Source organism: Athene noctua, chromosome 4, assembly GCF_965140245.1.
Source record: "Athene noctua chromosome 4, bAthNoc1.hap1.1, whole genome shotgun sequence".
NCBI classification, from domain to species: domain Eukaryota; kingdom Metazoa; phylum Chordata; class Aves; order Strigiformes; family Strigidae; genus Athene; species Athene noctua.
In genome coordinates, this window is record NC_134040.1 from 836,388 (window position 1) to 863,818 (window position 27,431).

Here is a 27,431-nt window from a genome sequence, read left to right on the forward strand (position 1 = left end):
AGAATGAGTGCAAGAAGTTCTTAAATCTGCTGACTACTAAATGAGTCGTGTCCCCCCCCCTTTTTTTTTTTCTTTTTTTTTTTTTTCTTCAGAAGCTACGATAACAACTACAAAGAGCGAAGAATCAACAGAACCTGCTGGCAAGGTCAGTCTAAAGGTGGTTGACTTTGTGGAAGTTGTAAGTACACGCTCGGTGCTGTTTCCAGCTGCTGGTGTGCTGTCAGAAAGCCTCCAATCTAAATCCCCTGCCTGTTAATTTCTCGGGAGAAATAGCGAGGGGTTTATTTTCTCCTCGCTGTTTGCGATTTGTTAGACATCTGCCACGTCACCTTCTGGCTTTTTATTTTTCCCTTGGAGTTTCTTAGTTTCTAAGGTTCGTTTAGGTTTAGCTTCCATGTGAACAGAGCCACAATTAAGCAATGACATAATTAGGGAAAAGGGTTAAAAAAATTGTTTAATATGCTTTGCTACTAAACCCTAAAAAGGTTTAAATGATATTTGGTTTTGGGGTAATTGCAAGTGTCATAACATGCTTTTAAGCAGGCACCAAAACCAAAGGTTTTAGATAGTGAAAATAAATTCTCCCTTCAGCAGCGGGTCCGTTTTGATTTAGAGTCGAAGAGATTTTTAATCTTTTAAAATATTTACTTTTGTTTGATCGCAGGAACCTGATGATGTATGTGTGGTTCTTATTTCAAACTTGCCTGAGAAAGGATATTCTGTCGAGGAAGTTTCCAACCTAGCAAAGCCCTTTGGAGGACTGAGGGATGTACTGATTTTATCATCTCATAAAAAGGTACTTGATTGGTAGTCAGTCGTGTTTCTACCTGGAGAAGCAGCAAATGGGTTTTTAACAAATGCAAATGGGATGATGTGGTGCAGAAAGCACTGATGCCAGATGCTTTTGGTAAAATGCCAATTTAAAAAAAAAAATAATTTTTTTTGTTTTATTTTAAAAGGCATATCTTGAAATAAATAGGAAATCTGCGGATTCCATGGTTAAATTTTACACCTGCTTTCCAATGTCCCTGGATGGAAATCAGCTCTGCATCAACATGGTGCCTCAGTATAAGACTGTAAAAGATGAAGTAAGTCATAAAAGCTGCTGAAATTCTAGGGCTCGTGGTAACATTTCAGTGCAGAGCAGGATTTTGTGTTTAAGCTGATTTTGTACACTGCCACTTTGAGCCAGTCTGATGGTGTGTCCTGTTAAATGTCTTTTGGGGTCCTGGTCCTGAGAATAACCCAGATGTCAGAAGTGCTGGTGCTGTTGATTTTATTAAGAAAGCAGAAACTGAAAAGTTGTGGGGAGTCAGTGAGTGCCCGTGAGCTGCTGGTAGTGAAGCTGTATTTTACAGTTCAAATCTTATAATGCCTTTTTTTTTTTTTTTTTTATTTTCTCTCAAGGAAGCAATATTTACTGCTATAATTAAAGATTCTGACCCTAAGGTAAGTTATTAAGTCTAACTTCTCTGTATGCTATCAAAATATGTTACTTTAAATTGGACTAGTGTCCTTCATACTGAAATATTAGCTAATTGAACTGCTCTCTGGGCTTCCTCTAGAATTAAATGTTTATATGTGTTTTCATGGGCGAAGGAGCAGGGAATGGAATGCGTAAATGTTCACTTAGCTTAGCTCCATGATGCGTGAAGTGCAAGGAATTAAACATTTAATAGGAGTCCTTTGAGACCCTCTCCTCCTGTTACATTATTTTCATCTGCTAACAACAAGCTGCTGACCGCTGTAGCGCGGAGAATCTGCCGTGTTTGCCTGTGTGTAGTGCCACCCATTTTCCCAGATATTTTATATTTTATAGACAGATATTTGAGTTGAATTATCAAAACTACTTCTATGCTTTGTCCAGCGTAGTGCGTCTGCCTGCTTGTCCCTCCTGTTCGTCCATGGCCCGCAGTGCAAGCTGGCAGTTGTACAGAGCGTTTTTAGACAGTGTAGGTGGGTAGAGGTTAATGAAATGACAGCTTTTGTGTTTTCTGTGAAAAACATTTTCGGGATATTCTTGATGGAGGGTCAGTTGCTGGGTCTGAACGTGTGTCTCTGGGCTTAAACAGCTGGCACAGGAACTTCTCAAGAGTGACTTTAAGCCCCGACTTGAGTGTCAGAAGCTAATTGAATTGGGTTAAAAAGCATATTGCAAAGAGCCTCCAACCATGAATCACTTTCCAAGAAACCCCCAAAGGCTTGAATTTTCAATTGCAAATGCCTCTGGGGGAGATCTGCTTTCTCCTTACGATCTGTGTTTGGCACGGACAGAAACATCTGAGTGTACTTAGTGCCAGCGCCCTGCTGCCGTGTCCTACTCACGCTTCTGAGCTGCTGCTGGGGAAATATTTCTTTTCTGCTTCTGGTAAAATGGTGAATAATGGAAGAAAACATACCAGACCCGGAGAGGGGGGGAAAAATCGTCTTGCTCCTTGGGAGTGACTGTTGTGTTTCTAAAGACACACAGCTTTCGAGTATTTGAAGACAAGATTCTTTAAGGTTTTAAAACTCTACGGGTACCTTTGGACTTTGTGTCCTGGCATGACAAGAAATTATGTTTGCCCAAGGAATTTTTATGTTATTGCAAACTGATCAAGCAAAACAAACTCTCAACTTAAAAAGCAGGACTGGAGGCTTTTGGATAGGTTTCTGCACCTTGAACAGTTCATAATCTGATTAGACAGTGTCTGCTTATCAAAATACCAAATTTTATTTAAACTTCAGCTATGTTTTGCAGCATTCCTTAAAAAAACTTTTACTAGTTAAAAAACCCTCCACTTTTACTAGTTAAAAACCAGGACTGGAGCCTTTTGGATAGGTTTCTACCCCTTGACCAGTTTATAATCTGATTAGACAGTGTCTGCTTATCAAAATACCAGATTTTATTTAAACTTCAGCTATGTTTTGCAGCATTCCTTAAAAAAACTTTTACTAGTTAAAAAAAAAAAAAAAAAAGATAATTTAAAATAAAACACTTAACTGGATCCTTTTAAGTTTGTTATTCTTTACTGGGAAATACAGTTGGTTCTTGTGATACTCTGCACGGAAAATTGGAAATCTGATGTGAATCTGCAGATGTGAACGTTGGATGTATGTGAATGCTCTTTGTTGGCAAGACCTGAGCAATATAGCAGCTTTCTGTGGGGCTTTTCTAACCTAGTTCATTAGTTGCTGATAAAGTGTGTTACACAGTTAAAGCAAGTTTTGTCATCGATTTTCTGTAGGTAAATACTGAAACTATTCACAGTCAGTTTGTGCATCTCGGGAACTTGCCAGATGATGGATACAGAGAACTCGAAGCAGTTTGTGTGGGACTTCGATTTGGAAAAGTAGATCATTATGTTGTACTGAAGAATAAAAACAAGGTAAGTATTTTTTTTTATGTGGTGCAAAGTACAATATTAGGAAGCAAAAAAAAAAAGGTAGGTGTTCCATCTTCCAGTACCAAGAATGAGCGATCAAAGTTTCCGACTCTTTCTTACTTATCCCGAACAGGAAAATAGTTTGTCTTATTTGTTGAGGTCACTGGGGAAGTGAAAAAAACATCCAGTCAAAACAAACTTCGGGCTTTTATCTAGGCTGAAGTATACAAAACCAGTTTGGTAGGCTCTGAAAGTAAAGCTTCCCAGTGGCTGGAAAGGTTATTAACCTTTGACGTTACTGTTGTAAGTGGAGGGAGAACGAGTTCCCATCTTGTAGGAAGCTGGGGGGAAAAAAAAAATTGATGAGAAGTGAAAACGTCAGAAGGGCTGTAACTGCTTTTTGTTTTGGGACAGTTCAGAATGTAGTGGCTTGATTTTCAGTTTTCTAAAATGTTGTTCTTTTAAATGTTAATGTTGCTATTTTTACACTTAATCCTGGATTTTTATGAACGGGATTTAATTTACTGTATGTGCATATGTATTTTAACAATTAAAAAGCAATTGTGTTCTCATTGTTATGAGCTATTTTAAGTGTCCGTCTGGTAATAAACCACAAAACAGGTGAAGATGCTTGTAAGAAGATAGATGATAGTATTTTTCTTTTTTGAAACTGAAACTGCTTTTTAAAAATTTTTGAAATGTAATAAAGAGAACTTTGCAGTCAGTAAAACCTCTAGGGCCAGTTTCTAGACCTTCAACTAATTTTGTTGAATTGAACATCAGATGTTTTAATTCCACTGAACTGAATGTGAATGCACTTTGTGATGGAAAGCTGCTCCATCAGATACTTCCTCGTCTGTTTGCAGTAGCCAGAGTTGTAGCAAAGATCTTGGAAAGGCAGAGGTGTTTTTTTAGGGAAAAAGAAAAAAAAAAGGGAGGTGACTTAGCTAAAACATGCTTTAAAATGTAGAAAAGGAAAGAAGAGAGAGAGGAGCAATGTAGTTAATACCAGCTTTAGAACGCAGCTACAACAGCTGGAAGATTTTAAAGGTGACTTAAAACTCGTGTTATTTTCCTTGATAGCTAAAAGGTAAAGCGAGAGATTCCTAGCGGAGAGACGAAGGTTTGTGTTAGGCCATTCTGCTGTTTCCCTGAGGGAGGTAATCTTGCAGTTCGTGTCGTGGGCAGGCGCTTTGCCTCGCCCTCACGGGAAGGCTCTGGGGAGCTCCAGCACCGCCGAAGCTGGATGTGTCCAGAAACCCCAAAGTTGGACACACGTGGGGAGGGAAGCTCCAGGCTCCACTGTTTTGTGATACTGTTACTTAGTTCTAAAGATAATTCCAAACGGGAGAGATTTCTTTCTTCAGCCTCTCAGAGAAAAGAGAGGCCACTGGTCTCTGTATCCAGACCACAGGATTTAATCAAAAAATGCTGCTTATAGCTAATTCAGCATGAAGATGTTGGCACCTTTCAGGAACACAAGCTGTCACACGCTCTGCCAACTTGGTTTATTAAACTTGTTCTGCAATATAGAAATATTTTGGGTGTGCTCGGCCAGGATGCTGGTGATCACAGGTTTTGTTCACAGAATCCCGGCATCCTCTGGGTTGGGGAAAAGCCCTTGCAGCTCCTCCAGCCCCACCATGACCCTCCCCCTGACCGTTCCCAACTCCCCCAGATCCCTCAGCGCTGGCTCAGCCCGACTCTTCAACCCCTCCAGGGATCCCGGGGACTCCCCCCTGCCCTGGGCAGCCCATTCCAACGCCCAACAGCCCCTTCTGCACAGAAATCCTTCCTCAGAGCCAGTCTAAAATAAGATAAAAGGAAGAAAATAAGATGACAGAACAGTTATTTGAAGCTTATGCTTTTTCCTTTTCTTCCTTTCAGGCCATCCTGCAGCTGGACAGTGCCAAGTCTGCGCGCTCCATGTACAGCTTCCTGAAGCAATACCCGTACAACATGGGTGAGCATACCTTGACCTGTACGTTGTCACCCCACGGAGACTCTGCCGAGGTAAGATTTCTTCTTTGCAATGACACCTTGTTTGTGTGGAACAGCAGCACCTTTCCCTGAAGAGCAGCTCACGGTGGCAGTGTCAGTATTTCTCCAGTATTCCCTGTGGCTGCGGGTGAGAGGGAAAACTGCAGCAGCTGGGAACTGGATCAGCTCGTCTCTGTTCTGGGATGTGGCACGGGTGGGAAAGTATGTGTTGCTGTTTTGTCTTTTGTCTCTCTGTATTTTGCAAACACGTGTGGAATCTCCACCGATAAAAGTATTTCTTAATGAAGGATGAAGAGAAGAAGAGGGAAGGCAGCTGTTTAGTACTGCTTAGAAAAGGAGTGATAATTGAAATTAGTAAAGTTTTTTCCTCATCTAGTTTGGCTCATCCTGAGCAGTTCATCTGCTTTAGTCCTCTTGATTCTGGGCCCCGGTGCTGTGTCAGCGTTGGTCTGTGTGCCCACAGCCGCTTCCATCTCCTCTCTCAGAGATGAAACTACTCCCACCACGAGCAGCTCCCACTTGTCTTCTGGTGGTTTGCTGAGGGAACAGCAACCTGCAGCAGCTGAGCGCCGGCGAGGAGGGAGCTTGGGGCCTGTTGCATGGGATAATAAAGGGCTTGATGAAAGAAATGCAAACACTAGCCACGTGCTAATAGCCTTCTGGCTCCCAGGGTGGAGAATGTAAATCCAGACGTGGTCCCTCTCACAGTGTGGAGGGAAACTGCCGTTTACTCCGCGCTTGAGCGTGAGGGGTTTTTTATTTCCCTCGTTCTGCATGCCCTGTCTTCTCGTTTTTCAGCTCCTTTTTCATGTCCTGACCCAACAAAATAATTTTAATCACTTGTCTGGTGATTGACTCTCCATCTCTTGCCAAATGTTCCAAACTATGTTTATTTTAGGGGAATAGAGGTTGGCTATTATTCCTCTGAATTCCAGCTAGATTTGTTCTCCAAACTTCATACATACCTGGGAGAACAGGGACCAACCAGCAGGAACTGTAGATGGTCAAGATTGAGACCAAAATGTGTATAGGTATTGTTTGTTTTGGTGAGTTTTTTTGATTTTATTTTTAATTTTTCCCACTGGTTATCCATGTGAATTCCATTCTTGGAGCTCTCATCCCCTGTGTGGTGTTGTCCCTTGTCAGAGGCAGGACTTTGGGATACCACTCAAACAAGATGTGCAGGACATCGTGGGTTTTTTCCCTTCGCTTTTATTCAGCACAAGAGAAAGTGCTTAATGATAACAAGGGCATTGGTCTGTTACTTCAACAGGGAGGAAAAAATAAGTCATCCAGCTGTGGACTTGCCGAGCTGACAAGCTGTCAGTATTTGCACTGAGCATTGGATTGGATTTCAGGTTTTTTTAAAGAAGAGGTTGTGTACTGATCATTGGCTTTATATCCTGGTCTGTTTTCTGTTGTCTTGGCAATTTCTTCTGCTTTATTGAGAAGCACCCTCATCTGTGACGTGGCTGTACGGTGTTTAGGATTCACGTTTTAAGGACACTGGGTGTCAGCAGAGATTTAGGTGTAGGCTTTTGGTGGGGCTCCCCTGGAGCAGCTGTTGGGTCGCCTCTGTGATGGTTTAGGACCCACGGCCGTACACACCAGCTGTGCTCTGGGCACCGGGTGTGTTTTTGGAGTGGATTCATCGTGCCTCTTTCCCAGTAAACCAGCTGCTGCTGTGCACACAGAGCCTGGCCTCTGGCTTCTCCCTTCTGCTGCAGGCAGGAGCCGGGATTAGGTGTTCCAAGAGTTTTCCCCTCTCTCCTCTTCCCCACTGCGGGGATGATTCTCCCCATCACTGACTCTCTTTGTATGGGACAAAATATGCTCTTCTCCCCAGCCACTTCACTTTGTATTTCAGTTCACTTAGTGAACTTCAGCTTATTCTAAAGAACGTAAATGATAATTGTTAGATTCTGTCAGATACATTCAAAAGTAATATCTTTTATTAGACGTAATCTTGTAGCTGAAGAAAATAAGGAAATCTTCAGGCTTAGGAGCTTTTTCTCCATTTTAAAGAACATAAATTATAATTGTGCTAGATGATGTCCGATACATTTAAGAGTTACATGTTTATTTATAATTGTGCTAGATGATATCAGATAGATTTAAGAGTAATATCTTTTATTTATGATTGTGTTAGATGATGTCAGGTACATTTCAGAGTAATACCTTTTATTAGACTAATTTTGTAGCTGAAGAAAACAAGTCAATCTTCAGGCTTACGAGGTTTTTCTCAAGTCTAGAAAACATAAGTAATAAGGTCCCTCAGCACTGAAAAACAAGCAAAATCATTCATTAACGTGCTCATGCTAAGGAACGGCTGTCAGGGATGCGCTGTGGGACTGCTGTGATTCAAATCTCCTTTTTATAGCTGATCCCTATATCTCGTGTAGCAAGAGAATAACGTGCCTTTGTCACTGTGTTTCGTCAGAGCAGAGTTCAGTGCCAACAAAGAATGGCATTCACACTCTTGTTTTCAAAATACTGTTCCTTCCCAGCTGCCCACTTGGGGCAGTACAGAGTGCTTGTCTGATTTAGAGGTTGCCCAGCCAGATGTGGTGCCAGGGTACAGTAACAGCAGTAATGTCAGTGCTCGCTTCATCCCGGGAAAGTTTTGCTTCTCTAGTTTTGCTGAAAACATCTGAATGCTGCTGAAATAACAGAAGCGGGGGGAAGCTCCCCTACCAGGGAAGAGGCTGTGCGACTGGGGCGCAGAGTGCCCGAGCGGGGCTGTGGCGGGGGCCATTCTGGTCTTTGTTGCAGCTTTTGCACTTTTGTGCTTTGGAGATACACTCCTAAGCTTTATTTATCTGTAGCTGAGGTGGAGAGAAAAAGGCCTGGTCACACCGGTAAGAAGGGAAAACTGCATTTTTTTCCATCTGTTGTTTTTCACTGCGTTTTGAATCTGTTCCCTCTCGTCCATCTTCTGGCTGGTGTTGCCAGAATCTGGATGACACGCCTGGGTACCGTCGGCGTGTTAAACTTGTAACTCCGTTGGCCATAAACTGTTTTCTCTAGAAGCTTTTCAATCAGAAGCTAGTCTGAAGGAAAAACAGAATCATTTAAAATTCATTATAACATGTTCAATTTGGCACTTAGCTCTGGAATAAATGTTCGTAGAAAGAGAGAAGTGAAGGCTTTGGAGTTATGTGCATAAATAAAAGATTAAAGTGAATTCTACGTGCACTGAATTTATCTGATGTTCTTTCTGATAGTGCTAGTCTTCAAATTAGTTTGTGGAACACCTTCAGAAAAGAGGTTGAGATTTCAACACCGAGTTTTTAAAGCTTTTATTTTTTTTTGTTCTTCCTTGGACCTACGCTGCTAACTGCAGAGCTCGGCTGGTTTGTGGTTGTCTTTTTTTCAGAAGACTTCATTTCATTTAACATTCATTCCATGAGTTTATTTTACGTAAAGTAGAACACGTCGTCATCCTACAAGAAACAAATGCAGGTTTTAAGGAAGAGAAACTGGCCCTGGGTTTTCTGCAGATAACTTGCTCGACGTGGAATGTGATTTGTCTTTAGGAAAGGTGTGCGGCTTTTTTCTGTAAAATACTGTCACGCTGACTGCGTTCGCCCCGAGCTCTGCAGCCGTCGCTAGTACAGGAAAGAAGTTGCTGTCTGGGAAAAGGTGTGTTTAACGTCCCTCTCCCCCAAATATATCACAGCCTAAAAGCTAATTCTGCTCAAAAACCTGACAGCTTTGAAGATGAGATGAACAAAACAGCGGTGTGCCACGTGTTCTGTCTAGTAACTTCTAGTAAAATCTCGTACGCTGCCACACGCTTTTGTTTGTCACCTTATGAAATACGTGTTCCGTAGGGAACAGTTTTTGAACAAACAGTTTTAGAATAGTTTACTGTCGTTTGGTCTTTCTGGTGATACTGCCTCAGTTTGGGTCTGTGGTGGTGCTAATGAGCTGGGTGATGCAAATTAGGTGCTGATGCTTCTGAAAGTCGTCGATACTGAACCCTGACTTTTGCATTTCAGGCTGAAGTTGTGAAAAAAGAAGTGAAGAAAGAGGAGCCAAGCAAAGGAAGGTATGCTTTTTGTGTATTTAAGGGGTTTTTTTGGTATGTCTCTTGTTGACGGAATGCCTATCCAAGACGGAGCAGGTTGCTGAGCCACCTCTCTAAGGCAGCCTGATGGAAGGGCCGCTGGGAGATCCATCAGCTTTACCCTGTTACTCTTTCAGGCTTCTGTGTGTTCTGTGCGTGCAGGACCTGTAGTGGATTGCTGTAATGTGGGTGATTTCTTTGAAATCCGGGACTTTCACAGAACATGGTCAAAGGGGGTAAAATCCTGTTTTCTGTGTAGCTCGTTGAGTTATTGTTTGACTAATTTGGCCAGGATTTTACCACAGGTCCTGGAAAGTATGTTTGGATTTACATGTTGGTAAGACAATTTTTGGTTGTATTTAACCAGGAAGTGAACGCTTTATTTCGTCCTGCAGCGCTTTCCTCTGTCAGAGCACCTGGCTCTATTGTTTCTGTTTCCAAATGCTAAAAATAAACTGAAACTTCCTTGTTTAACTTATTAACATTAACTTCATGCTGTAATACAGGTCCCTGAATTGATTTGCAAAAATGTTTAGGTGCTATATTAACATCAGAACCTAGAAGTGGTGGTTTTGGTATGTTCTGTTTAAAATTGTTTTACAGACATGGCTTGTAGTGAAATTTCTAATTGTGGAGTGACTATTTGTTGGTTTTAGAGTCTTGATTATGTTTGTTTTTTTTTTTTTATAAATGGATAGATCATTCTAAGAGTTCTTGTTCACAAATACAACTTAAAACACCTTCTGTGATTCAAATCCATATTTCTACATAAGTTTTATCATTAAAAAACAAAACAAAACAAAACTGTGTAATAATGGTCCTAAATTTCAATTACAGGTAATGCCATTATACTATTACGGACTGTTACTATATTTCCAAAACTCGTTTCTTTCAAAAGTAAAATTAGGCTCTCCTGATTTCATGAGACGTCTGCTCAGACCCCAGTCAGTTCTGGAAGCGCTTTGGCTCTCAGCTCTCTGGGCCCCGCACGCAGGCAGACACGCAGGTGACCTTCCTGACCCCACACTGGTGGGCTGCAGCTACCGATGGTCGTTGTCACTTGTCACAACAAGTGACTCTTCCGTGAATCCCATCTCCTGCCCAGTATCCTGCTGGGGCTGTTGAACAGATTGGAAAAGTGACGTTTTGCCCTACAAGTACCACTACACACATTCTCCTTGTCTGAGGCAACTGTCTTCTCCTTGTAAGCCTGCGTGACTTGACTGATTTTTTTTTTTTTTTTTAATTTTTAGTTCCATTTAATAAGAAGCAGAAATTATCAGAAATATTATTATATATATGAAGACCTTGTCACATGTTTCTGGGGAGGGAAGGAGCAGCAAAATTTGGGGAGCAGAAGGGGTTGGATGAATGAGGAGATGATCTTGAAAAGCCCTTGGCACGCCCCAGGAGCTCGCTGCTTGTGCTCATCTGACCCTTTTGTTGGGATTTGTTTTCCTCAGCTAAAATAGCTGAAACTTTTCTAGGCCAGGTTAAGCCGCAGGGACTGTCCCGCTGCCCTCTGAACGCCGAGCTGCCCCGTAGGAAGCAGGTTGTGTCTCCGCTGGGCCGCGGGCTCTGTGCTGGCCTCTCCAGGGCTGAACTCCCCACTCAGGCAGTTGATGCAGGGACGTCCTGCGCAGAAACCGAGCCCCGGGTAGTGTTGGTTTCACCCTTTACCCTAACTTCTGTGCGGGAAATCTGGCAGGACTACGTGCTCGCTCTTTCCCAGTGCCTAATGGGTCTTTTAAATGTTATTTCAAGCATCTCGGTGCTTCCTCAGCCTCATCGTTATCTCTGCACACTGCTGCCTCTGCAGAGCTCTCCTGCTGTTTGCAGCCTGGTTTCAATCCATCAGTGTTTTTTGGAGACCATGAGAGCTTTGTGGAAGGCACAGGGTGGGTGTTGGCATGACAGGAGACATTAAAGTCCTGAAAATTCAGAGACAGTTCACTGGAATTGTGCAGAGGATAATACACGTGTGCTACGCACTCTGAGCTTTGTAATTAGTGTATGGTTCTAGTGTTCAGGGATGTTTTCTGTTCCCTCCCAAAAAAGTATAAACAGAGGCTGTGGGGTATGGTTTAGCAAGGTGTGGAACTGGTATTTATTTAAGCTTTCCACATGTCAGTGCCAAACCCGGCTTTTCAGAGCTGCGCTTCTGGCCGTTGTGCTCTGACTCAGCCAGGGAGGGTTTTGCCGTGCAGGGCCCGTCAGGTGTAAATCTCAGTGGATGCTCAAATAGAAGAGAAAATTAACTGAAAATGTTCTGGCTTCTGGAACACGAACAACATTTGGTTGATGTCAGAACACCTTCTGTGTTGTGACTGAGTAAACCGTGACGGAAAAAGCAGCCCAGGCCTGACAGCGTGGCCGCCTGTGGGGCACGCTCAGCCCAAAACATTTTCAGGTAACAAATTTAAATGGATTACAGATTTAAGAAGCCTCGTAGAGACGAGCAGGGTGTTGGGACAGGCGAAGCTGCTTCTCTTTCATAAGGCTTCAGCTACTGGGAGCTGAGCCGCTCGGGCTCTGACGGAGACTTCCCGCCATTTTGCTGGGAGCGGGACGCCGCTTTGCTGGGGGGGCGGGGGGGAGTCCCTCACGGCGTCCCTCTGGCCCTCAGTCAGGGCCTGGTACACCTACACCCATTTTAAATCAATGTTGGGAACGATTTTGAAGCAGAATTCATAGCCTTTCTTCTGTCCCCTCACGTTTTGTAGCGGCAGAGGACGGTGCCCTCGGGTCTGGAGGAAACCTTTGAGATGGGTGTTTTTGTTGTGCTTGCCTTAGCAAGTTGATGAGTTTGCCTGTTCTCATCTTTCTGTTGACTCCATGTATTGTGTCTTCGTCTCGTTAACCCTCGCATCTGGCCACTTCAAGACTTAACATTTTTGTCAGCGCTGAGTTCCATTTGAACTGGCCTTCCATTTCCTCGCTGTCATCGTGCTGGGAGTGTTCCCCAAACGGCAGGCTTCTCTGCTCTTTTTTATTTTCACAGGGGTTTATACAAAGGTGCACCCTTTATTCATACACTGGCCCCGAGAAACCATAGCTCAGGCTGCTCCATTGTGCATAACCACCGAGCAATGATGTGTGTTTGCTGCTTTTGTGTTTGTTCCGACACTCAGCGAGGTCGGCAGCGTGGGTATTCCGGCACCTCTCCATCTAGAGATGCATGAGGTGGTGGGACGCTCGTTTCCTCGAGCTTGGTGGGAAAAGGGGCACAGACATCTCTAATTTCAGTGGCTCCCAAGATCATCTACGGAGGATTCTTTCTTTCAGAGAAGAATAATGCAATTACTGTAACTGAAGTTCTCTGAAAAGCGCTATCCTCTGCATTGTCATCTTGGGCTTTATTATCCGGGGACCTGACAGTGGGATTATACTGTGAAAACAGAGCCTGGCCCAAGGGAGCCTCTGGGCACGTATTGTGTTCCCCGCTAAAGTGCAGTTTAAAACCAAAGCGACCCCTCCCTCCCCCCAAACTTGAACCCCAAACAAACAAAAAAAAAAAAGCGCAAACTTCAGGCTTGTAGCTACTGGAAGAGGCCTCTAGGTTGGTGACTGCAGAGTCTGCTGTCTTCAAACATAGCAAAACTCTGGTAAATCCTTTCTAGAGGGAGACTGAAGCTTTATTTTCACTGTGTTTGCGCTTTCACAGTCTGCCTTGCATCAGAGCTTCTAAATTGCAGGAGTTTGTGTCAGCGCTGAGGCCGCATCTGTAGCGAGTGCTACCTTGAGAGGTCTGACCACAAGTAACGTAATTGGAAGTGTGAGAGGCTTGCGGTGCTGAGGTGGATTAAACAGAAGCATAAAACTAATCACCTGTTCGCCTCAATATTTTTAACCATTTTAACCCTGATAGGCTAGATTTCCAAATGCTAAGCACTAATGCGTCAGGAAAGCCCCCACCATTGGCGTCAAGAGGTTTCTGGTAACTGTAGAATTCTCAACATAGTTTGATTTCTTCTGTTTTTTTTAAATGCATTTAGCTCTGGCTTGAAAAAATATCCAGAGGGATCAGGAGTGGTGCAAACAGCAGCTGCTAATCCTCCAGTAGAGCCTAGTGTGGCAAAGAAAGAACCCCTTTCCATCTCTCATGTCAAAGACGAGATGTCAGCAGGACAGATAGAGCCCTCTGAGTCCCACCTGGAAAGAGCAGTAAGGGAGTCTGCTGCGAGACTGACAGAAACGTCTGCGGAGAAGGCGGACGCTGGAGTTGAAGTTACTGTGGCACCTCTCAAATCTGCTGAGAGCGAATCGTCCAGGGCGAAGTCAGAAGAGCCGCCGCCTTCCCGCGTGGAGAAAGAAGAGGCGGTTAGAGAGCATACCGGGTCAGCGTTGTTTGAATCTGCTGTTGTATCTGCTCCAGAGAAGGAGATTAAAGAGAAAGAGTTGTCTGCTCCTGCCGTTGAGCCTCCAGAAGAAGTGCCCGAGGCGGGCAGGGCGCAGGCTGGGCCGTCAGGGCGTGCCGAGGAGCCGGCAGCGGGCGATGCGGCGGGGCCCGTCCCCGCAGCGGGGCCCGTCCCCGAAGCTGTGCCCCCTGGTTCTGCCGCAGCTTCAGTGGAGACGGCGTCACCTGCTCTCACACAACCAACCAACCCCGTGGATGCTCCTGAAAAAAATCCCATTTCTGATGCTGTGAAAACCAACCGTGAAATGCCCGTAACGCAGATAACGGAGAAGAAACCTGTCCTTAAAACTGGGGCGGCCCTGGAGAGGAATGTGGATGACCCAGAGCTGAAACCAGAAGAGTCTGCACTCAGTTTTGGAAGAGCTGCGGAAGAGAACCCTGAAAAGTTTCTGGTCAAGACTGGGGCAGAGACAGAAGAGAAGCTTGAAAAATCTGCGGCCAGCGTTGAGGCTGCTGTGGAAAACGCTGCAAATACTCTCAGTGAGAACAACGAGGGAAGTTTAATCAAAGCCCATCTAAATAAAGGAACAGGACCAGCAGAAACCGATGAGACCTGCAAAGCAGATACGTTAAGCTCCTCTTTATCTGTCAAGGAATCTTCCTCTGTTGGTAAAACGATTTTAAAGGCAGTGGTGTCTCTTCCAGATATCTCAAAGTCAAGGGTTCCAGTACAGAGAAATGAGCCTTCCCTGTGTAAAGGAGGGGAGCAAAAAGCTCCTGAGACCCAAGGCCAAGCGTCAGCGGAGAAGAAAACGACGCCAAAAGAAGCGGCTCATCCCAGAGCTGGTAGCGGCCGATCGAGCCTGGGAGATGGCGGCGACAAATGTAAAGTGAGCAGAAGTGCTGTGGTTGATGGAAAGGGAGGCAATGGGAGGAATTCATCTCCGCAAGAGAAGGACTCGCGAGTGGAATCTAGGGCTAGTTCAAAACAGTCTCAAGAGGGAGAGAGTAGATCATCCAGCACGAAGAGAGACAACAGCAGCAATAAGGTGAGGAGGGCAGGAAGGCCGGTTCAGTGTGCCTGATCAGTAACTAACTCCATGCTTCTCTCAGATGTTGAGTATAGGACGATGAGATTATGTTCCCCTTCCCTTTTCAATAAATCAGCTGGTCTGGGCCAGCAGACAAGTTGGAATAGCGAGATGCGGGCAACCAGTTGCTTTTTAGATGCAGTGTGTGCAACGCAAGTACGTAACTGGTTCGAAAACGCTGCTTGGAAAAAGTTGCAGGAAGGTATTTTTGAAGCAAGTCTTTACCGAGTGTCATAACTTTACGTTCTTGGATTAGTTCTGAATGGGAATTAATAAGCTTTCTGTCCTTTTGTGAGCTGATATTTGCACTGTCAAGGCCTGCACAGACACTGGTTACTGAAAAGAGGTTACTAAGCAAGGTATTACCTGTGACTTGTTACTAGAGACTCTATGCCTGGACTCTACCACTGACGGTTGGCTTAGTTCTGTATTTACCAAGCATGTGATCAGAAGCAGCAATCTGGACAACTTTTTTTAAAAAAAAAAAAAGTTCATTAAGGGCAAAAATAGCAGTGGTTTTTTATTATTTTTTTCTCTTGCGAACAGGTTAGTTGGCTTAACCGATTTCATGTGAACTTTTGTCTAATTTTGCAGGCTTCTGTCGGTGGCAACGCTAAGACTTCAAAAAGTGGCACCAGCAGCGCCAAACAGAAGGAGGTAAGGATGGAACTGTAAATGAACTTAAAGTGCAGATTGTCTTGAACATGTGTGTCTGGGTGCTACGAATCTTCAGCGCCCTGCCCGAGGGGATTTTTTTGTGCTATTAGTCGTTACAGACTCTGGGCATAATGCCGGGAAGTCAAGTTGGAGGAGAAACTTAATTCAAGGAGTGTTAAGAGGATGGTTTGTTCTCTCGGATATCACTTGTGTGAGTTGATTGGATCCCCAGCTGCCTGCCTGAGCTCTTTATTAGTCGTCGGGCTTGTGAGAGGAGGAAGGGAGGCTGAAGTCTTGTGGCTCTTTCCAAGTGATTTTGTACAGCAGGAGGTGGTCAGAGCTTCCCCATCCACGGCACCTCTCCCGTGGAAGGGTGTTTCCAGGGGTCGTCCCATGGAGCATGGATTGCAGTGAGGTTTTTGGTGCAGTGTTGCTTGGAAGGGGAGCTTGGGAGCCGCTTAACTGCTCTGTCGGCGTTTTTACAGGGAAGTGAAAAGAGATACCCTCTCTCTCTTAGGTAGCTTGGGCTTTTGGAAAGAAAAGCAGAAAGAAGGTAATAAAACCCCATATTGATAAGTTTGTAGAAGTAGTGTTACGGGATCAAATCAGAGATCTGTCAGGGGGAGTAGTGGGTCCCTACGGAAAAGGGATTTCTGCGATAAAGACCTGGATCCTTTTATTATTAATCTTCATCCCCATAAACTCCTCACATCCCCGGCACGGTCTGTTTGTGCAGTTGATGGCAGCCATGGCAATAGAGAATGCTTTTCATATCTCATGTTCCAGATGCGTTTGTTAATCCCCGAGAGGGAACTCTGCACCCTTTGAAAGACGGGTTTGTAATGTCAGTTCTTACTGCTTTATTCTGCCCTGTTACACAGCTGATAAGAACCAAGCTCTCTGTTCTCCTTTTCATGGAAGAAAGAATACAGTAATGTTTGATTTCAGGTGAAATGTAAGCAGATACTTTCTTCCTTTCTCTTCGCTGTGCCCACCTTGCATTAAATGTTCCTCAGGTTTCTGCATCAGAATGCGGGCGGAGGCACACATCATTCCTAGTATGAGTCAGCTTTTTAAGAAAGAAAGGGAAGAAAAGGCATATAGCCTCTGAATTTCAGATTACTTTTTCTGCTGAAGGACTGCTTTTAGTATTTTTTGGCTGCAGTTGTACTCTAACAGAGGACAGTTCATCTTGCCTTAAAGTTCTGCTTTGACAGGGGGGGGTTCACTCTTCTTGTGTTGGGCTGACTGGTATTTGATGGTAGGGTGGGATGTTTTAGAAAAAAAAAAGAACTTCAGAATTGTTCGTTGAAGACATTGACTGCATAATTTGGGGTGGAGTGGATATTTGGATGCATTTTACTGGCTGAAATGAATTTATTAATTGACTTCAAGTACCTGTCTTACCTTACCCTACTGCCCTGATTATAAAAGCATAGCTGCTTTACAGTGCACAAAGTGCGGCGCTCTGTTCCAAAAACGTCACTGCTGTCTATTCTAATAATTTGGGTTAATTCGTTTTTTTTATTAAGCTCAACATCTATCCGTATATCCTCCCCCAGATGCTCTCGGCTTCCTATGCCATTAAAGTGCTGCTAATTGTTTCCAGTGGTCCTGGAATCAGTTGAGCCCTGGTGGAAGCTGGCATGGTCACACTGCAGGGCAGGAGGGGTGTGAGGTGCCAGAGTGCAGGAAGAGCTTGTCACTGACCGAGGAGAGTTAGAAAAGGTCAGGCTCTGTCATCTTAAACATAAAAATCCCGTGAGGGATTCGCTGGAAAGCTGGAGCTTGCCCCCTGGCCCCTAACGACAGACGTTGGCCTGGACAGCAGCAAGTCTGCCCGAGCGTCTGTGGGGCTGGGTCGGACCTTAGCAGAGAGGAGAAAACGATCTGGTTATAGAGGAGCAAAGGGAGGTTCTGGTGCTGGCAGCCCTTCCCTGGGCTGCAGAGAAACCCAGAGGGTCGTTAGGAGATGGAAACCAGAGAGGAGAGAGCGAGCAGTGAGGGGTCATCAGGACACAGACTGGTTTGCTGGGTCAGCACGACTGACGCAGCCTCCTGGTTTGTAGCAGCAGCGTGCGCTTTGGGAAGGGGTTAAGACAGGGCAGAAGACAGGAATCTTTTTGAAGGATGCTCTGGAGGTAGTCAGATTGTCCCTGATTTTCCTGTAAGCAAGTGCAAAACCACACATGAGTATTCATGGTATCAGCCAGTGGTTGTGATGGACACATCCGCTGTGTTCTGGGTTTCTGGATTAAATCTGTTCACTTAACACAAATGCTCATAACGAAAGCTCCTCCACATGAGACTAAAGGCCTGAAAGTTTTTTTTCTACCCTCAAGTTGTGTTTTTTTTTCCCCTCCTTGAGCCAGCTTTAGCATGTAGATGTTTTTCCTCAGGCCCCGGATGGAGGTGTTTGTGTCACTGAGTGAACGTTCAGTTTTGTTACATTCACGTTTTTACACTTCCTAGGAAGAAGAGCTCTTTCCGTTCAACCTGGATGAATTCGTTACTGTGGATGAGGTCATAGAGGAAATCGAGTCTCCCATTAAAACACGGCAAAACCCCCCCAGGGGAAAGAGAAAAGACGGTCCTAAAACGAACTTCTCCTCTGAGCCTAGTTCCAAGAGAAGGAAAGGGAAGAGCTCGGCAGCGCGCGTTGCTGAAAGCGAACTCTCTTTTGTCACTTTGGATGAGATCGGGGAGGAGGAGGATGTGACTGCACAGCTCATGGGAGTTGCTAATTTAGAAGCCCTCAGTGACCCGCAGGGCCTGGTTGTGGTGGACGAAGTGATGGAAGAGGAAGAACTTCTGTCAGAAGCAGTAAAGGACCCGCAGGCGCTCGTTACGTTGGATGAGATCGTGGAGCAGGAGGAGCCCCGGTCTCAGAAAGGCCCCCCCGGGGCCGGTTTTGAGGAGCAGGATTTGAAAGCTGAACCCTTGGTGACGGTGGATGAAATCGGTGAAGTCGAGGAGTTGCCTCTGAACGAGCCCACGGACCTGAGCGCTGAGGATGTGCTGAAACACAAGGAGGGGGATAAGGTGGCTGCGGAGGACGCTGGGGATGGTGCCTCCTCCCAGGTGCCCGATGATCCCAGCGCGCTCGTGACGGTCGATGAAATCCAAGAGGACAATGAAGATAACCCTCTCGTGACCTTGGATGAAGTTAACGAAGATGAAGATGATTTTCTGGCTGATTTCAATCGTCTGAAAGAGGAACTAAACTTTGTTACAGTAGATGAAGTTGGAGAGGAGGATGAGGAAGAAGAAAATACTTCCCCAGGGAAAAATCTGAACAAGGATGAAGACGATGAAGATATTGTTGCTGTTGCAGGACCAGAAGAAGAAGAAATTGCTGCCATTGCAGGACCAGAAGAGGAGGATATTGTTGCTGTTGCAGGACCAGAAGAAATGGAAATTCTAGGAGATATGAGTCCAGAAGAAGAAATTATTGCAGTCTCAAAGTCAAAAGGTAAGAAACCTCTCACAGTTTCTAGAGGGGAAATAGAAAAGAAGATGCTTGTAATCAGTGCCACACAGCAAATAGAGGGAACTGAAAAACCCAGATCTTTGCCAAAGTTAACGAAACAGATGCTGAGAAAGAAACAGAGACTGAGAGTGAGCAGTGGCCTGAAGGTACGATATTTTATGGACGAGTTTTACAACGCAGCTTTCTCTTGAGGTAAAATTAAGCAGCGTGCTGATTTAAAGTGTTTATTTGGTCTTTATAATGGCTAAAATTGGGGAAAAAAGTTTCTTTTCTCGCCTTTAATGTGAGGCCTGGTAAACTACCTAACACCATACAGATTACTGCTAGTCTGTAATTACAGAGCCAAACTTCATTAAACCGAGTGAGTTAAATGTTTGAGTTTAAACTGTTTAGTGTGAGGAGGAGGAGGCTGAGGGGAGCCCTCATCCCTCTCTGCAGCTCCTGCCAGGACATTGCAGAGAGGCTGGGGCTGGGCTCTGCTCCCAGGGGATCAGGGACAGGACAAGAGGGAACGGCTGGAAACTGCCCCAGGGGAGGCTCAGGCTGGGCAGGAGGAGAAAATGTTTCCCAGCAAGAGTGGTCCGAGAGTGGAACAGGCTGCCCAGGGAGGGGGGAGTCCCCATCCCTGGGGGGGTTTCAGGGCCGTTGGGATGAGCTGTGGGGGATGTGGGGTAGGGGAGAACTTTGCAGAGTCGGGCTGAGGGTTGGACTCGGTGATCCCGAGGGGCTTTTCCGACCCGAATGGTTCTGGGGTTCTGGGAAACGGAGCAGGCACACAGGTACAAAGATGGCTGGACCTAGAGTTAAAAACCGTAGCAGAACATCTGTAGTGATGTTCTAATAGTCGTAGCAGGGAGCCAGGTGGGCAGGGCTCTATATAACCCCCACCCAGGGAGGGTTTGGGGCAGAGCAGGGGCAGGGCTGGAGGTGGTGCAGGCAGGACCGAGCTGTGGGTCTCTGTGCCGGGGCAGCGGCAGAGCTGTGCTGTGTCTCACACGCGGTGCGAGGCTGCAGGGCTGGAGGAGCTGCAGAAATCTTGCTTAAACCAGAGTATTTTAAACTTCAGTTTCCGTAAACAACAGGAAAGGGATTAGCTGACTGTATACACCTCTTAAAAATATTTACGTGTTATATATTGTTTTAATCTTGCTGTTACAGACCAGGGGTTCTCAACCTTTCCTTCACCACGGACCCCCTTTAAATACCTTTTGTGGCCATGGACCACCAAGAGTTAATTCAAGATTCAAATCAGTAGACTGCATCAAATATTTATTTCAGTTTTCTCATGAAGTGTCTTCAGATTTGAAGAGAAGGGGAAATAAGTTAAACTGCTAATGCACACACTCATAATACCTTTATTTCAGTGATTCCATATGAATTTAAAATAACGGCATCAATACTTACCTTGCTCAAATGGTCCATTTTATGGTATTTTAACGCGCTAATTCCAAATTTGATGCCAATTTTTCCATTAAAGTTTGATGAAAAGTTTTGACAATCCTTCTCAACCTCTCACACTTGAGTATTGGAGGAGCATTGAGGAGGCTGTGGGATAAGGAGGCGCAGTGCTTGCCACGGGCCAGACCAAATGTTTCCAGGCTGGACATTCCCCAGCCCTGCTTTAAGCTTTCACAGACCCCTGTGACGACATGGCAGCCCCCCCGGGTCTGCGGAGCACGGGGTGAGAACCACAGCTCTAGAAGAGCGTGTTACAGAACGTGAGCTTCCCCATGGAAGACATTTACTGAAAATACAAAGTTAGAAAACTATGCTCCGTTAGAAGTAAATAGACACCTTAAAATATCCAAGCCCTGGAGTTGATTTCTGATCTAACTGGTAGTGACAAATGATAATAAATATATTTGATGCACAATAAGTTCCTCTCTGCATCTTAAAAGTCTCAGGCAAAAGAGCTGGACTTCGGAAAAAATGAGTTCCTCCTAAATTTGAGAAGTGGAACGGGAAAACTGGGAAGGAGAGGTTAAAGTGGGTAAAATCCTCTTACTCAAGTCATAAAATCTGAATCCCACAGCAGAGTAGGAAGCGGTTTATGGATTGCCCTGGGCCAGCAGCTGGGAGGGCGACAGTCCGAGGGAAGCTGGTGCGGAGCCACGTGGCAAATGGGAACTTGGTGCGTTGCGGGGAATCCCAGACTGGTTTGGGTGGGAGGGACCTTAGAGATCATCTAGTCCAACCCCCTGCCCCGGGCAGGGCCACCTTCCACCAGCCCAGGTTGCCCAAAGCCCCGTCCAACCTGGCCTTGAGCCCTTCCAGGGAGGGGGCAGCCACAGCTTCTCTGGGCAGCCTGTGCCAGGGCCTCACCCCCCTCACAGGGAACAATTTCTGCCTCAGATCTCATCTAAATCTCCCCTCTGTCAGTTTAACCCCGTTCCCCCTCGTCCTATCCCTCCCCCTGATGACGAGTCCCTCCCCCCGTTCCCGCAGCCCCTTTCAGCCCTGGGGGGCCGCTCTAAGGTCTCCCCGGAGCCTTCTCTCCTCCAGCTGAACCCCCCAACTCTCCCAGCCTGTCCTCACAGGGGGGCTCCAGCCCCCCCAGCATCTCCGTGGCCTCCTCTGGCCCCGCTCCAGCAGGTCCGTGTCCTTCTGCTGTTGGTGCCCCAGAGCTGGACCCAGCCCTGCAGGGGGGTCTCCCAGAGCGGAGCAGAGGGGGAGAATCCCCCCTCGCCCTGTGCCCACCCTGCTCGGGGTGCAGCCTAGCACACGGGGCCTTTCTGGGTGTGATGTGGTGAGACAGAGCCGTGGGGTGCAGGAGGGCAGTGCTGTCTCTCGTGTTCTCCAACAACTTCCTGGGTTTCGTTGTTAAGGCAAAGGATTTACTGCGTTAACCTTGTGTAGGACAAGTTGGTGTCTAGTTTATTTGAATGTAGAATTAGAAGGAAACCAGATATTTTTGATGTCTGTCACTTGCCTGTTGGACTGCTTTGATAGTCTAAAACCCAAAGACCTTGTTTATCTTGGAACAGAGGAGGCTCTGCCCAACTCCTTGTCTCCAGACAAATCTTAAAACGTTGATTTTGATCTTTCTTTTGTTAATGCAGTAACATTGGTTTTGGCTGGTTCTGCAGTGCTGCCGTTGGACCTCGATTCAGGTTAATTGACGCCAGCTTGGTAGCTTCTAGCATAAAGAGTTGAGATTTCTGTGAGCGTCATCACGAAGTTGGGCTGAAGCTGCTGCTAAGGGCTGTAGAGGGAGGCAGCTGGGAGCAGCGGTGGCACGTCTAAGAGTGCCGTGGGGTCAGGAGGGCTTTGGGAGTCCTTCACTGGGGTGGGATTTGGAAGTTTTTCCTGTAGGGTTGATGTCAGGAGTCCCTGAAAATTGCTCTGTGGGAAGACCCAGCCGAGTGGCATAAACCACAAGGCCCGAAGGGGGGCTGGTTCTGAGCAGTAACGAGCCATTGCAGCTAGATGCAGAACACCTTTATTTAACTTACACCTTTATTTAATTTATTCTGTATTTAAGAATATGTAGCCGTTACCTTTGTTTAACACGCATTTCTGGCCTCCAGTAGATCAGCTGGGATCAGCAGATAAAGAACCAGAGCCTAAGCAGAAGAAAACGGCTTCTTCAGATGTTTCCAAGCCACAGAGCACTCCAAAAGGTAAAACCAAAAAAAAACCCACCCCACATGCTCCACTTCTCTCGCTGGAAGGCAGGTTTCTTGCCCATTTGAAAATGCCTCCTTTGCCTCGGTACCACATCGAACTTCAAAGCCATGGCCCATACATAATCTGGTTTTTTATCTTGGCTCCCACAAGTGCAGGTTCAACTACAGTTTATGCTGTTGCCTCAACAGCAGCAAAATGGAAAGTTCTTTTTTCCTAAAATGTATAAATATAGGCTTATTTATTTATAATTAGCACGATGCAGTGTAATATTTACTGACTGTTGTAATCCTGATGCAGGGTTTATTACCAACTTTCAATGTGTAGAAATGAGGGAGCTGTTTACATAGTTTTAAAAATGTCTGTGTGTGTATATATATTTTTTTTTTTTTCTCCAAGATCCTCATCTAAAATACTTTTTCTCCAAAACGACTGCTAACGCTTGAACTCTGAAAGAAGTTGCTAGGAAAATATGGATTCCTTCCTTGCCTGATGGCTTTGTGTAATATTCTCTGTGACAGAAAATGCTGCGTAACACGCTGCAGAACAGAGGTTGGCAGATGAGTCGTATAGAAAATACTTGTTAAGGCCGAAAGATGCTGAGGTAGTCCCAGGGAGCTTCAGCTCCAGAAGGGCAGTTCCCTGTACTGCAGAACAGTACGTGTCCTCCTCTGTTTATTGAAACAGGGCAGCTGGCCAACTCGCATTAGAAGCCTAATTTTTTAAATACTGAAAAAATGTAACTAAATTCCTTCCAGTAATAGCAAATTGTACAGATTTGGCTAGAGGAATCTGATTTTTTAAAAAAATGGCTCCCTTTTGAAGCTGTGCTTTGTTCCTGGGATGTTCTGAAGCTGTGTTTTGTCCCTGGGATGTTTTAAAGCTGTGTTTTGTCCCTGTTGTGTGCTGCCACTCCAGATTTGGATTACCTAGTGCCGAAGGCTGGCTTTTTCTGTCAGATCTGCTCGCTGTTCTACGCAGATGAAACCTCTGTCAAAAATCACTGCAAGACGCTGCTTCATCAGCAAAACATGGAGGTAAAACGCTGAAGCTTCTCCACATGCACTGGGGGGGAGGGAAAAAATGTTTGCTTTAGTGAGTGCTGATAATTTCCTAGTGGCATAGCGAGCTCGTGTTAATACTTGAAGGAGTTTTTTTAAATTTTAAACGGGGATGTGGATGTTGTTAAATGATTCAAGCTCGTCACCTGCATAAAGCCTTCCTTACCCAGGAGGGTGAGGGGATTGCTGTTGTCTTCCCTTCTTTTTTGAGAAATGATTTAAAAAAACCCCACCCACGCAGCGTTGTGTTGGAAAGCACAGCTTTGTCAGATTCCCTGCCAAAAAGTGGCAGCTTCTTCCCCTGTGAGGTGCTGAGGTGAGGGATGGAAAAAGTGGGAAGATATTTATTCCCGTAGACTTTTGCAAGGCGGCTGCAACAAATATTCATAATTCAGTGAATATTCAATTAGTGGTTTCTACCTCCTGACCGGTCACAGGCCCCCATCATCGTGTGAACTCCCAGTAGTGACTATTTTGCCATATGCCCCGTAAAAATTCCACTCGGGAGCTTCCCCTCTCGGTGATGGTGTGAGTGTCAGTTTGTGAGCAAAACCTGTGCGAGTTTTTTGGTGCGGGTCCCTCACTGTCAGTATCGGGAGCAGGCTGATGTTTGGATGACGGTTATGAAACCTGAGCTGTGTTTGGAGCGGGATCTTGTCACGGGTTGAGGAACAACAGCGACGTCTTTTCACTGGCTGCCCTTATTCCTACAGAAATTCATGGCCCAGCAGAAGGAGGAGGATAACGATGGAGAAGAGCAGAGTTCAAGGTGATCAGAGGGAAGAAGGATTCTTTCAGTGAATTAAACTTAGGGTCCAGTCAATTTTGCGTATTTTGTTATGTTTTAATTTGTAATTTTGTTTCAGAAACAAGCATTCATGTTGTATAAATTTGAGCTCAGTATAGACAGACCGAAAACAAACCATATGGTGGCTTTGATTTGTATATCAAATCATCGGACTTGGAAGAGACTTCTTTTACAAGTGTCGACATGAAATAAATGTTCTTACTGTATAGTTACCACCGGGGGACTGCGTGTGCTGTGATTTATTGTGTTCTGGTACCTCGGGGTCACGGCAGAGACCGGCAGGGAATTCATTCGCTCCTGAGATCTCTCTGGGTGAAATTTCCCCTCCTGCGGACGCTGTCCCAGAGCCACGACCCTCGTGGGTGGATGGTTACGCTCCCTTCAACCACCTTGTTCCTGGGGGCTCTGCAGCCCCGCGAGAACCTCGTGAGAATCTCGGGGAGATAAAGCCAACGAGGGGAGCAAAGCCCGTTCCGCCCAGCCAGGGAGGTCACTGTCCCTTGCTGTTTCTCCTTGGGGACTGAGTTTGCTGGTTTATTTTGGGTTGTTTTTCCCTAGTTTGTTCCAGTCTGTAGGTCAGAGCCTGTGGAGCACTTGGCACCGTGGCTTGGAATCTGCTCTTGAACGTTGCCCGCTGCAAAGTCCGGCCTCTGGCTGACGGAGTCTCACCAGCAGATCACAGTCGGATCATGACTTTGAGCTTTGATTTTTTTTTTCACTGAGCTGCTTGAGATTGACTTAAAAGACTGGTTTAAAAAATCCACCATTGTCTGCCACTCCTTCAGACTTTGTGTAGTTGAATTTGACTGGATTATGTAGGAGGAGGAGGAGTAGGAGAGGAGGAGTAAAGCGTCCTCCGTGTCCAAGGAGTTTGAGAGGCTTTGTGGTTCTGCCTGCTGAGGATATTCCAAGTCAAACCTGTGCCCTAGCTCGTACAAAAATCCTGCTGTCTTCAGCCCGCTGGTCAGTAAAGCACCAAAATAAACTGAATTTGGGGTTTAGCAAAGGAAGCACCTTCATGTCGCTGTGGGGAAACATCGTCCTTGGTGCGGGATGATCCCGTGAAGTCCCTCAGACTCACAGGACCTTGCTGCGCCGAGAGCCAGCAGCTGTGAGAGGGCTGCTTGTATTTCACATGTCGAAGTTGTCAAACAATTCCAAGCTGGGAAATGTCTTTAAATTTGTGTTTTTACTTGAAACGCCGGGTACATGCTGGGAGGACAGAGCCTGCTCTGAAGGCTCCAAAACAAAGGCCTTGCCTTGGGCTATTTGTGTAGCTGACAGGGCAGTCCTGCTGTCAGGCCGGTGACAAAACTCGATCAATTAATTGTTGTTTGGGCTTTTATTTTTAATTTTCTGTGTTGGGATCCCTCAGCGAGGAGCGCTGCTGCGGGGGAGCTCGCTGCCTGCCTGTTGCTGCTCGGGCCTGGCCTGGCCAACCCTCCCGGGAGCAGAGAAATGTCTCAAAAAAACACACCCGAGGGATTTAGAGCAGCAAATACTCGGCGAGTATGATTCAGGGTAAGAGTATGTGCGTGTGCGTCCGTCCGTCCCCCGCCGGTGTCCGTCCCCCTCCTCTTCCCTCCCTGCTCCCAGGAGCAGAACCCTGCTCAGCACTAGGCCTGGGACTGGGGCCCTGTCATTTAACTGCTTAATAACCCACAGTTACCCACTCACTGTTGGGTTAGGAGCGAATTTAGAGAATTCTGGAAGAGAATTTAGAGAATTCTTGAAGAGAATTTAAAATTTCTCTCTGGAGCAAGGGGGTGCCAACTGAACTTAGCGCCGGGAGCGCGCGGCAGAGCTCGGCCTGTCATGGCGGTTTCCCCCCTGACAACGCAGCTTTCTCTGTGCATGGTTCTGAGTTTCCAGAGCCCCTCGGTGAAGCGGGGAAGACGATTTCTCCCCACGGTTTCTCTTTGTCGCTTTATCTGCGCTGGGGATGAGAAAACAACCTCGTGCTTTATTGCCGCTGCCCAGCGTCCGGCATTTCCCCCCCTCCTCCCCGCCGGCTCCCGCGCTCCAGGGACAGGGATGGGTCCCCAAATCCCGTTCCTGCTCCACATCCACTTCCCCGGAGCTGCTTTAGGCCTGGCTTTTCCCTTGGAGACACCGCAGCGACCTCGGGGAAAGCCAGGAGCTGCCGCAGCGGTCGCAGGGCAAGGTGCAGGAGGTAAACGGGGATTTTTGGAGGGGAAGAAAAAAAAAAAATCCTCTCCCGGCGTGATGTGGAAAAGCAAAAAGAAATCTAGGAAACATGAGGTAAAAAAAAAGCCCAAACGCCATTATTGAATGAGCTGTTACTGCTTTTCTGAACGTTGCTCCCCAAAAGACACAGGGCTTGTGCTTCGCCCCGTGCCCAACGCTGCTGCAGATCGAGTTTATTTTGGAGCTGTTGATAATTAAAATGGCCCCGGGCCCGGCCGCAGGGACGCGGCCCCCAGCTCCCGCCTGCCTCTGCCAGCGGACGGGCTGCTTGGAGTAAAATCCACCGAGCTTTTGCAACAGCTTTTCCGCTGCCCTTGCAGGAGTTTTGCCTTGCTCCGGTGCCTCAGGGCCGGGGGGAGCCCGGTGAGGCGGCGGCGCTGCCCCAAGCTCCTATATAATGTTATTTTTTAAAAGAAAATAGCACAATCGTGGGGTCTGGAGGCCTCCTGGTGTGACGGGAGGGATGGACGAGGGACAGACGGGCTCTGGCAGGGACTCGTGCTCAGTATCGGGGGGACAGGGAGGGGATGGGGGTGCTGGGGGCTGCCTGGGCCTCGGTTTTAATTTTGCCGCTAATTAAATGTGATGCCGGTGCTGCCTCCGCAGTTCCCCCGGGGAGGCTGAGCCGGCCCTGGGCCGGGGGCTCGGGGTGAAGGGGGGGTCAGTGTCCGGCAAAAGGAGAGGGAAATGGGTTTAGATA

The 27,431-nt window shown here is 46.3% G+C and overlaps 1 protein-coding gene across 3 annotated transcripts in view; it reads left to right on the plus strand.

Moving 5' to 3' along the window:
* The window catches only part of ZNF638 (zinc finger protein 638), a 69,033-nt gene extending 44,290 nt beyond the window's left edge, over nucleotides 1–24,743 (plus strand). For 2 of the 3 annotated variants that reach the window (XM_074904209.1, XM_074904212.1), the window contains exons 14-26: nucleotides 93–145; nucleotides 665–796; nucleotides 960–1,088; nucleotides 1,408–1,449; nucleotides 3,228–3,368; nucleotides 5,253–5,378; nucleotides 9,368–9,417; nucleotides 13,431–14,841; nucleotides 15,478–15,540; nucleotides 18,013–19,012; nucleotides 22,558–22,650; nucleotides 23,573–23,691; nucleotides 24,429–24,743. In XM_074904209.1, coding sequence (XP_074760310.1) covers nucleotides 93–145; nucleotides 665–796; nucleotides 960–1,088; nucleotides 1,408–1,449; nucleotides 3,228–3,368; nucleotides 5,253–5,378; nucleotides 9,368–9,417; nucleotides 13,431–14,841; nucleotides 15,478–15,540; nucleotides 18,013–19,012; nucleotides 22,558–22,650; nucleotides 23,573–23,691; nucleotides 24,429–24,488 — 3,419 coding nt within the window. In that variant the 3' untranslated portion in view covers nucleotides 24,489–24,743. The remainder of the gene's footprint in view (nucleotides 1–92; nucleotides 146–664; nucleotides 797–959; nucleotides 1,089–1,407; nucleotides 1,450–3,227; nucleotides 3,369–5,252; nucleotides 5,379–9,367; nucleotides 9,418–13,430; nucleotides 14,842–15,477; nucleotides 15,541–18,012; nucleotides 19,013–22,557; nucleotides 22,651–23,572; nucleotides 23,692–24,428) is intronic. The other variant, XM_074904211.1, reaches the window with a different exon arrangement.
* Nucleotides 24,744–27,431: the final 2,688 nt, after the last annotated feature.